The 11,729-nt window shown below is 40.0% G+C and overlaps 2 protein-coding genes across 2 annotated transcripts in view; one reads left to right on the top strand and one right to left on the bottom strand.

Moving 5' to 3' along the window:
• Window positions 1-7,260, top strand: part of LOC118405011 (fibropellin-1-like) — a 14,291-nt gene extending 7,031 nt beyond the window's left edge. The window contains exons 15-27 of the mRNA XM_035804410.1: window positions 5-103; window positions 251-364; window positions 513-626; window positions 774-887; window positions 1,035-1,148; window positions 1,296-1,409; window positions 1,557-1,670; window positions 1,842-1,955; window positions 2,527-2,640; window positions 3,144-3,257; window positions 3,904-4,138; window positions 5,215-5,271; window positions 5,503-7,260. Of these exons, the coding sequence (XP_035660303.1) occupies window positions 5-103; window positions 251-364; window positions 513-626; window positions 774-887; window positions 1,035-1,148; window positions 1,296-1,409; window positions 1,557-1,670; window positions 1,842-1,955; window positions 2,527-2,640; window positions 3,144-3,257; window positions 3,904-4,138; window positions 5,215-5,271; window positions 5,503-5,680 (1,595 nt within the window). The 3' untranslated portion in view covers window positions 5,681-7,260. The remainder of the gene's footprint in view (window positions 1-4; window positions 104-250; window positions 365-512; window positions 627-773; window positions 888-1,034; window positions 1,149-1,295; window positions 1,410-1,556; window positions 1,671-1,841; window positions 1,956-2,526; window positions 2,641-3,143; window positions 3,258-3,903; window positions 4,139-5,214; window positions 5,272-5,502) is intronic.
• Window positions 6,309-11,729, bottom strand: part of LOC118404262 (2-aminomuconic semialdehyde dehydrogenase-like) — a 20,261-nt gene continuing 14,840 nt past the window's right edge. Inside the window, exons 8-11 of the mRNA XM_035803316.1 lie at window positions 10,983-11,154; window positions 8,987-9,100; window positions 8,696-8,791; window positions 6,309-7,899 (exon numbers count right to left, since the gene is read on the bottom strand). Of these exons, the coding sequence (XP_035659209.1) occupies window positions 7,753-7,899; window positions 8,696-8,791; window positions 8,987-9,100; window positions 10,983-11,154 (529 nt within the window). The 3' untranslated portion in view covers window positions 6,309-7,752. The remainder of the gene's footprint in view (window positions 7,900-8,695; window positions 8,792-8,986; window positions 9,101-10,982; window positions 11,155-11,729) is intronic.

The raw sequence follows: 11,729 nt of genomic DNA on the forward strand, positions 1-11,729 counted from the left end.
TGTGTGTCCGGTCCATGTCAAAATGGCGGCACCTGTACCGACGGAGTGAATGGTTACAGTTGCACATGCGCACCAGGGTTCACCGGTCAAACATGTGGGATAGGTACGTTTTTATGTTTGGAAAAATGAATTTCTTACCATTGGTGAATAGAGACAGAAGAAGTATTTTCAGCCAGATTGACGCTTAAAATGTAATGGTTCTGCTGAATATTATGCTACTTTTTCATCGTTTTTCCTCTCTTGTCAACAGATATTGACGAATGTCTGTCCGGTCCATGTCAAAATGGCGGCACCTGTACCGACGGAGTGAATGGTTACAGTTGCACATGCGCACCAGGGTTCACCGGTCAAACATGTGGGACAGGTACGTTTTGATGTTTGGAAAAATGAATTTCTTACCATTGGTGAATAGACACATAAGAAGTATTTAGAACCAGATTGACGCTTTAAATGCAATGGTTTTGCTGAATATTATGCTACTTTTTCATCGCTTTTTCCTCTGTTGTCAACAGATATTGACGAATGTGTGTCCGGTCCATGTCAAAATGGCGGCACCTGTACCGACGGAGTGAATGGTTACAGTTGCACATGCGCACCAGGGTTCACCGGTCAAACATGTGGGACAGGTACGTTTTTATGTTTGGAAAAATGAATTTCTTACCATTGGTGAATAGAGACATAAGAAGTATTTTCAGCCAGATTGACGCTTAAAATGCAATGGTTTTGCTGAATATTATGCTACTTTTTCATCGTTTTTCCTCTCTTGTCAACAGATATTGACGAATGTGTGTCTGGTCCATGTCAAAATGGCGGCACCTGTACCGACGGAGTGAATGGTTACAGTTGCACATGCGCACCAGGGTTCACCGGTCAAACATGTGGGATAGGTACGTTTTTATGTTTGGAAAAATGAATTTCTTACCATTGGTGAATAGAGACATGAGAAGTATTTTCAGCCAGATTGACGCTTTAAATGCAATGGTTTTGCTGAATATTATGCTACTTTTTCATCGTTTTTCCTCTCTTGTCAACAGATATTGACGAATGTGTGTCTGGTCCATGTCAAAATGGCGGCACCTGTACCGACGGAGTGAATGGTTACAGTTGCACATGCGCACCAGGGTTCACCGGTCAAACATGTGGGATAGGTACGTTTTTATGTTTGGAAAAATGAATTTCTTACCATTGGTGAATAGAGACAGAAGAAGTATTTTCAGCCAGATTGACGCTTTAAATGTAATGGTTCTGCTGAATATTATGCTACTTTTTCATCGTTTTTCCTCTCTTGTCAACAGATATTGACGAATGTCTGTCCGTTCCATGTCAAAATGGCGGCACCTGTACCGACGGAGTGAATGGTTACAGTTGCACATGCGCACCAGGGTTCACCGGTCAAACATGTGGGATAGGTACGTTTTTATGTTTGGAAAAATGAATTTCTTACCATTGGTGAATAGACACATAAAAAGTATTTAGAACCAGATTGACGATTAAAATGCAATGGTTTTGCTGAATATTATGCTACTTTTTCATCGTTTTTCCTCTGTTGTCAACAGATATTGACGAATGTCTGTCAGGTCCATGTCAAAATGGCGGCACCTGCACCGATGGAGTTAATGGCTACAATTGCACATGCGCACCAGGGTACACCGGGCAGACATGTGTAATAAGTAAGGCTTATTGTATGGAAAAGTAAATGCTTCCATCTTAAAAAAATACGATAAGTAAATCACTTGAAAAAGTGCTTTTCTTGAATTTGCTGAGAAATGGTAGATTGGCATTTATTATCAGTTTTACGCTAAAACAATATGTTCTTCTCCTTCTTCTGCTGCTGACAACAGATGTTGACGAATGTCTGTCAGGTCCATGTCAAAATGGCGGCTCCTGTATCGACGGAGTGAATGGCTACAGTTGCACATGCGCACCAGGGTACACCGGGCAGACATGCGTGACAGGTAGAATATATTTCTTTCATTTGGTATGAATTAACATGATACAGTACATGTCAAAATGGCGGCTCCTTTTTCGACGGAGTCAATAATTACAATTGCATATACCCACAGAACCAACAACTGTTAAATTTGGTACCTAAATAAAGACGTCTGGACGCTGAATGTACTGTGAAACGTTATGCCGGTACTGTTATCTTGCTCTTGAATATTAATCAGTCGCCTTATATGGCGCCTTTCTGAGCTTTCGACAACAAAAAGCCATCTCTTTGATGGGCTGACAGTTGGTTAGAAGCCACGCCCCTAATAACAGAATTCTGTGGCTGAATTGTCAGGGGTGATATCGTTAGGCTTTGCCGCGATTGTCAACCCTGAGTGTGAGGGTGTTACAATGGTGACTATTGTCTGAATAGAATTAAATAAGAACTGCTGTTAAATACAATCTCAGCCTTACGGCTTAGAACTGTATTTTTAAGATAGTGGAATTGGAGGAGCAATACATTTTTGCTGAAATGATGATGACGATGATGAAGATGATGATGAAATGAGAGGAAGGTACTTTTAAAAACCACTGCAGATACCGACGAGTGTGCATCTAGCCCCTGCGCCAACAACGGCACATGTATTGATGACGTCAACGGCTACACGTGTATTTGTTCTAACGGCTTTAACGGTCGGAATTGTCAAACAGGTGAGCTTTCTGTCTTATCTTTATAATGACTTGCATCTACTAGATGATACCGTACCATTTTCTGTGGGTATAGATAAAAGTATACCGTAATTGCATTTAAGTTCGCGGGGATTTAATTTCGCGGTAGCGGGAAAAGGGACTTTTCACGGTGGTTTTAAGTTCGCGGTAGCACCATGCACTGTAGTCTTTTACTGCCATGGAAAAATTAATGTTCGCGGTGGTTTTAAATTCGCGGTGAAGCAGCCACCGCGAAAACCGCGAACATTAAACCTCCGTGAATGTATCTGCATTTACAGTATTACTTACTGATTTTTACAGACTGTATTGCGAATAGTTTGTGAACGACAAAATCGCCTGAAACTGTAACTACCAATAACCAGAAAGAATGGAATGACAGTTTTTGCCAAATATATGTTAGTGCTGGCACTCATGATCAGTGATTATAATACTGACAAAGTCACTTTTATTAAAAATTAATAAACGGTTTTTATTTCTCAAAACAGATATTGACGAATGCTTGTCAAGTCCCTGCCTTAACGGTGGAACGTGTACCAATGACGCAAACAGATACACATGCGTCTGTGCAGCCGGATTTAACGGTAAAATCTGTGAAAATGGTGAGTGGAAGGATAGTTAAGTTCTTTATTCACAGACTCATCCATATTTACTTACAAGAGCACACGTTTCGGTGACCGCCTGTCACCTTCTTCAGGGCAATAATGACTTGCTCTACCTCGCACTGGCACTGCAGCTAGGTGTCGCTGCTACAGCGTTACAATGCGGTCCTATAAAGTATACATAGCTTTTTGAATACTTGGATACTTTATTAGCCCATTAGCTTACATACAAACTTTACAAATTGTACTCAGCTAATCTTCCTGGACATATGACATGTAAAAATACGAACATAACACATACAAGTACTTATAGTTATTTACAGTTCATCGCAGTTATTTACTCATATCAAGTTGGTTGATGGGCCGGGTACCGCGACGCTAGTTTACGGTACTTTGCCGGTATGTTTGCGGTACCAGATGCCAACGCACCACTACGATACCATAGTCCTATCGAACTGAAGTCCTATAGTGCTGAAATGAGATATTTATTTCAGCACCAATGACATCCCAGGCGGACACAGCACCACTTTACTTTGGTGCAACCTAGCGGTTGTGGGGGTACTTTTTAGAGAGTTAAACTGATTGCATTTTGCTCAATACCGTTTTCCATCTGTTCCCCTTTTTTTATTGCATTGACTGACTACAGAATTGACTACAACAAACTTGCCTCCAACTGTAACTCCGACTCCCGGTAAGGACAAAGTGACAGTTGGTGTAACAAAACCAGGAGCTTCAGGAGGGACGGACTTCCTCTCAGTGTCTGCCGCAGACGTCGCCTGGATCGCCCTGTGGACAGCCGTGGCCGTGGCCATCTTACTGCTGCTCATCAGCGTCATAGCTCTCTGCTGCTGCCTGGTCAAGACTTGGAAGAAGGACAGGAGGTTTGTTTGTTGGTGCCTTTATTTATACTCAAAAATTGTCGGAGCCGCTTTTCGTGGCGGTCGAGTTTGGAGATCATATTCATTATCAGGGTCCACGTCACGAGACCACTTCAAGGCAATGAACTAAGAAGTTGGACATAACTGTGTACGGAGATAGCGGTGGGCATTTGTTGGCTGATAAGTTGCAATCAAGGACGATATTCTATGTCGATTTTTCATACAAGTCTTGGTAATAAGCATTATTATGCATCTAATGTATACAGTAGCTTGCCTTATATTTATTATCTACTTGTGTTTGCGGAATAGCAGTTACTCAGCCCAAGTAACTGGTTTTGATTTTGGAAACGGTCAGACGTTTCATATACCATCCACTGCTTTTCGTCACTGACACACTGACACTGCTATTTGTGGTGTTCAAGGACTGCTAAACCGAAGACGCCTAACGGCTTTGGCCGAACGGTTTGCACGTTCGATTTGTGATCCGGCTGCCCGGGTTCGGCGCGGGTTCGAATCCCGGGAGCCGGGGTGTTGTTTCTTTCTGTTCGCCCCTCTGAATTTCTACAATGGTTCCCACACCGGGAATCGAACCCGGGCCTTGGCGGTGAGAGCGCCAAATCCTAACCACTAGACCAAGATCAAATGTTACAATGCCTAACTTTCATCGACGTACTTTGTATGTTTCCATTTTCTACTATTATCATCGTATTTCATCCTTATAATGCGTCGTTTTAGGTACACACATTGAAGACAACTTTATGTGAACGGCATGCTATATACTAGTTTGAATATATGTCTATATATATGCGTGATGTTAAGTGTTTGAGAATTCGATTCATTTGTGTTCCCCAACAAAATCAACATGAAACGTTTCAACGAATGTTATTCTTTGATAAGATTGTGACTTCAAAATATGCAAGGAATTGTGTCAAAGTATACAAGAATTGAACTGTGATATTTTATGTTTATTTCTAAACATTCCTTTGTAGAAAGTTAATGATTGGCATATATTACAGAGCTATACTACATGTAAAACTATATGACCAGCAAGAATAACATATTTCCTCCGTCTTTGCAAGGGTTGAAAGCGACGAAGAGTTGATACTTGCCCACCGTGATTCAACTATTGGGGTTGGGTACGTATGATAATTACAATAATATTAAGTCGACGGACAATTTGTTTGTTTGTTTATTTCGATCTCCAATTAGAGTTACAATGATTTCAAATCGCGATATCAATTTTTTTTTCAAGATATTACAATTTGAAACGTTACGTAAACTTAATAACAGTTAATACCGTTTTTAATACAACAAATATTGGTTATCCCGCGGATAAAGGTGAACTAGCGTTACTCATTCTATTGCAGCCGACCTCGTCCCAGGAAGCTATCGCCTGCAGTCCGGTTCCCAACAGAAAGGAGGCGTTGTGACACCACAAAGAAGTCGCCAATGAAAGTAAGTCTGACGGATGTGGAGACGCCGGTGATCATCCCCCGTCCGTACGTCAGGAACTACAACTCACCGTGGGACCCCCTGGACTTTTAGATAGTAGCCAATGGGAGAAGGGGAAATGTGACGTCACAGGCTAGGTGCCATGTTGGTTGGTTAAATTTGTAATTGATGGGGCACACCCTCCGTTATTTCAATGTACAATTCCTCGAATTTAGAACCCACAATTCGGGTTCTTAATTCGAGGATGTACATCCACAAGTCTACAGACCGTCTTTTCTACTGCATATTTCTAAAGTAATCAATGATAAGAACGTGTATAGTAATGAAGGATATTCTACCTATAACAGAAGTCGAGTTTCAGTTTCTTTAACCTCTTACTAGCAGTAAGAGGGGAGGGGGGGGACTACTTAGAGAGCAGGCTCTATGAGTCGGGCTTTTTATGAGCTATTTTATCACTGGTGGCATATCAGTTGTATTGCACAGGTTTCTTTTTCTCTACTACACAATAAGAACCACGTGCAATAGAATTACTGATGTGCCATCAGAAAAACATATCATGGACTTCCAGTAGAGTCCATACATTCCTATGTGATGTCATCATCGTAAATGCAACTTCCAAGCTTAATTAATGGCAGAAATTTTAAAATATTTCACTTAGAAATATTTCTTACCAGTTCTACCTATCAACATCAATCAATCAAGCCACAAGACATGAAAATGCTTGAAACTATTTGTAATTTTATTACTATTAACATTTCCATTCACATGTACATATTGTACAGAACATATGTACATGTTTAATTGTTAGCAACAAAATAAAGCTTACAACTGCAGTACAGTATCACAGCCATGGATATGAACGTAAAGTATTTTTGGTACTTTTACAAGTATACAAGGGGCAATAATAACTATAAGTATCAAAGTTTTGTTCCAGGTAGAGGAAAAATAGACATTTTATTGGAATCAATGTTAATTTTTGGCTCAATTGGCATTAGAACTTGGCTAGCACTGGCTAATATCTTGTTTATACTTTTTATATCACATTACATTACGTACCTTTTTTTAAACAATGAAGGCATGTTGTAATTTTCCTGATCATCAAAGTATTTTCAAGTTGTGAGCAAAATCCACTCCTTAATTAATGCATCAATTCAGAGATTTCAACAGGAACTTATGTGTCCATTTGTTATTCATAAAAATCAAAACATTTGGGAATCAACTAAATTTCCACCTTCAATACCATGTATGGTCATTTCACAAATTGACATTTTTACAACCTTCAAGGCAACATAAAATTCCAAATCATTTACATACAATGAAGTACATGTTGTATCAGGATTTCTTACATATAAGTTTCATCCAGCAGTGTAAATTTTTCATGATTTGCGGGGGTTGTTTTTTTTTCAAATCATTCTTTACACAGCACTGTAAGGATTCCATTATACACAATATTAATAGATGGCATCTGCCCGCGTATCAATTTTTGTCTGTTTCCCAAAAAACTTTCTCAACTACACTGTAAATTGTACAAAGCAGCTGCAGCAGGAGCAAGTACATACCATACAGATTGCAAAATATAGCAGAAAAGTAAAACTTATGTCGTAGAATGTCACTGTCATTTCCAAAGTCAACAAAGAAAATGAGAAAGAATTAAAATTCTTCAGTATACAATACTTAGTCATTTGTTTTTTAAACCTTCCTGACCACTTAGCTTCCATAATGAAGGCAACTTTTTTCAAACCCTCGCATCAGTTTCAGGATTCCTAAAGCTAGGGGCACAACCCGCCGTACGTGCAAATACGTGCTGTCTACGTGCCAAAACGTGGCCAATCTTTTGGGATCCGTGAGTGGTAAGTCCCGCCTCCGTACGAACTCGTAGGGAATCCGACGGATTTTGAAGCACGCAGACACACCCTAGAACTTTACGTGCAGGCAAAACTTTGTGTGCCATCGGGCTGCGGATTCGACCCCCGTACGTGCCAGTACGGGCAACACGTCTGCCCTGTACAGCCTGAACGTTTTCAGAAATACGTGGCGGACGTGGTCTCCCAAAAAAACGTACGGACAAATTGCACGTACGGCGGCTTGTGCCCTTTGTTTAAGTGGATGTTATCTATACAATTGAATCAATATGATCTAAGAATTTTTATTGTCACTAACACTACCTAGTGCTTGATGCAGACAGTTTTCTCCTCTGTGAAGAACTCTACAGAGTCCTTGAATCCTTCTCGCCCGACTCCCGAGGCTTTCATTCCACCAAACGGCATGTTGAGGTCACGTACCATCCAACAGTTGGTCCAAATGGTTCCAGCCTACGGGCATCAAACAAATCATAAAAAAATCATTACAATAGCTATATTGTATATGTGATCTGTTACATATATATGTATACACTAGGCAGGCTTTTAGTCATTGATGTTACATGCATCTTTTGGATGCGCTGTTCTAAATATAATCAGGAATTGCATGCCATACCTTTAAGCAAGAAACCCTCAAGATTTGGTTAGGGTTAACGTGACTGGCTATTTACCCTAACAAACTATGTACTTATCTAGTACAATCAAGGATGTGACCACTTCTTACTACTTCATTGAATAATTTGTAAACTTTGTACATTGTACATCAAACTGAATAAAAGATGAAATGCACTTTGTTGAACTTGTAGATACTTTGTATGTTGATAATAGGAACATCCTATTTTATTATAAGGAAAGTAGATTTCTACGTGTCACTTAAGACATATTACGAGCACTGAAAAATTTATATTTCATCTGCTTTTTGAAAAACTGACTACATGTATAGCTAAACACATACAATCCTACATTTTCACTATTATCAAGAAGCAAGAAAAAGCCAAACTTGTATGCTAGATTAGATCTATGATACTTTAACAAGTTCTGTCTTTGTTGTGACTTGTACTTAGCTGGTTGGGCAAAAATGTACTATACAATGTTAATGTCCCCTTCATTGATTTAGCATTAGCTTATGATCCTTTCTATAGTGACTACCCATCCACACTGATCATCAGATGTTATTGGTCCCTAGTACAAATAATGGATACTGCTATACTACTATTAGTAAGTCATGTTAACTGTCCAATTTATGTACCTCCAGTTTCCTGCACATGCGCATGGTCCGAGACACGTCCTGGGTCCACAGACTGGCAGACAGGCCATACTTCACATTGTTGGCACGACTGATGACCTGAAAATTAGATAAAACAACAAAATTTAGAAAAGACAACTCTATTTTTTTCAAAACCTGGCAAAAATTAATGAATGTGCTGATGTCATCCATAAAGTTTACTTGCTATAGTGTAACTGTATCTACATCACAATCATACACAATGTAGTATTGGTCCCATGTCGTAAGGTGAAAAAAGGAAATTTTTTTTCTTACTTCATCCTCCGTATCAAACGGCACCACACAGGTGACAGGACCAAAAATCTCCTCCTGCATACAGCGTGAGCTGTCTCTCACATCTGTGATCACTGTGGGCAGCATGTAGTAACCCTGAAACACAGCATTTAACTAATTAACATATGCTTGTCAATTACTAATGAATTAATCAGTGGGTCAATGGCCTTAATTGTAGCAAACTCATTAAAAAAAACATGTATCGGAAAACTGTGGCAGGGCTCGAAATACGACCTACATATGCAGGTCAGTGCAGGTAAAATTGGAGCTGTGCAGGTACAAATAAATGTATTTCTGGTGTCTACCTGCACTGGTCCATGTATTGGGTTTTATATATAAATGTCTTATATTAATATGGGTGTATATGGATTGTTATTAGCTGTGTTGACTGGTATACCACCTATAAAGTATAAAAGAAAAATAGCAATGGTTCCTGAACAAATTTAGTATGATCTATACTTCCTAAATTCAGAGCGGTACAGGTAAAATTTGTCTGGTGTAGGTAATTTGCAATGTTACCAGAACCAGTGCAGGTATGCAGAAAAAAACTATTTCGAGCCCTGGCTTGTCAATAGCAGAAGTTCATTTGCAAGTTCGTGCCCGAGGGCTAATTGCAAGTACATGGTATAAACATAGTAGATATACAAGTGACAATGGACAGTTATAAACAATATTCTACTGTAATACTAGAGTTGGCTATTTCTAAACAGGTTGGGTTTGACTTCTTTTTTGGAAGCAGAGGGAGACGAAAAGCCCCACCTTTTCTAAAATGTCAATTACTAATGAATAAGCTAGCAGTAACCAGTGGGTCAATGGCCTTAACTGCACTGAGCAAACTCATTAAAAAAACATGTATCTGAAAGCTGTGGGCAGCAACTCATCAATGTGTGCTAAACCTTAGGCCACACCAATTTAATTTCTTGGTTCACGGATTCGCTCGCTCCTATTTTTTGGAAAATGAAATAAAAATAAAAATTACCACTCAGCAAATTTTCACCATTAATGAAACCATTCACCAACTTTCTGGTGTAGCAAATTGGCCTTTATATCATAAGCTCCTTAAAGTGTGGGTACAGGTGCTGTTACTGTACAATAATAGTGTTTTTGTACTTTTTTCGAGCTGAAAACTTTTTTTCTTTATGTTTTGGATTAGCCGTTACCTTTACCCCAACCATTTTACAATTTTCATTTTTATTTTCATTTCGCCCTCTCGTTCCATGTTCTTTGTGAAAAAATCCGTGAACCAACAAATTAAATTGGTGTGGCCTTAGGAAAAGTAATGTTGTGTTTCCTTTTTCCCTTCCTACCCTAGAAAACCTGCCAATCCTGAACTTTTTGGGGGTGGGCAGTGGAGTCACATACATGTAGCTTCCAGTTAGAATTTTTATTTAGCCTGCTTCCTATTAAAGACACAGCTTGTCCTATCTAACGAAGGATAAACGTATCTATTAGTATTACACACAACATTCAAGTTTTATTTAGTGTCCTCATGCATTTCAGCTTAATTTGTTCAACTATATTGTAATATGTCACACTAGAGTTTTGCCCAGGATAACAAAAAAATCACATGAATAAAAAAGATAATCCCTACCTACCGACCCTATTTTTTTTTCAGGACTGAAACAGGAAACACAACATTTTTTTCCAAAGCCTTACCAATGACTGATCATGTCAATGAGTTAATGACTAAACTATCGGTAACCAGGTTAGTATCTAAAGCTTTCATCAAAATCTATTGATCACATCACAATAATATTACAAGGTATCTTCACTGAATACCAAGTATGCCAAATATACATGTACAGTATGTCAAAACTATTCAACTACATGTATTAAGTGATCGTCTCTACATAAGGACCACCTGGTCAACTTGCCATTAGCATTAAGAATCCTGCCTACAGTGACCACCTGTCCACATAGTGACATAGACAATATCTTATCCATCCTCTAGGCCGTCTTCCTGAGCAGTTGTACTTACATTTTTCAGGCTGTCTGAAAGTTTGAGCTCATCCTTCCCCTCCCCACACAGGATAGTGGCACCTTCCTCATAAGCCAGGTTGACGTAACCTTTGACCTTGTTGAGGTGCTCCTTACTGATGAGAGCTCCCATGGTCGTCATTGGGTCTGCTGGGTTCCCTACCTGGATCTTACTGTGGAAGTGAATGGTAAAGCCTGTCACACATTGGGTCTGCTGGGTTCCCTACCAGGATCTTACTGTGGAAGTGAATGGTAAAGCCAGCTGTCACACATTGGGTCTGCTGGGTTCCCTACCTGGATCTTACTGTGGGAGTGAATGGTAAAGCCAGCTGTCACACATTGGGTCTGCTGGGTTCCCTACCAGGATCTTACTGTGGGAGTGAATGGTAAAGCCTGTCACACATTGGGTCTGCTGGGTTCCCTACCAGGATCTTACTGTGGAAGTGAATGGTAAAGCTGTCACACATTGGGTCTGCTGGGTTCCCTACCTGGATCTTACTGTGGAAGTGAATGGTAAAGCTGTCACACATTGGGTCTGCTGGGTTCCCTACCAGGATCTTACTGTGGGAGTGAATGGTAAAGCCAGCTGTCACACATTGGGTCTGCTGGGTTCCCTACCTGGATCTTACTGTGGGAGTGAATGGTAAAGCCTGTCACACATTGGGTCTGCTGGGTTCCCTACCAGGATCTTACTGTGGAAGTGAATGGTAAAGCCAGCTGTCACACATTGGGGCTGCTGGGTTCCCTA

This window comes from Branchiostoma floridae, chromosome 17, assembly GCF_000003815.2.
Source record: "Branchiostoma floridae strain S238N-H82 chromosome 17, Bfl_VNyyK, whole genome shotgun sequence".
Taxonomy (NCBI): Eukaryota; Metazoa; Chordata; class Leptocardii; order Amphioxiformes; family Branchiostomatidae; genus Branchiostoma; species Branchiostoma floridae.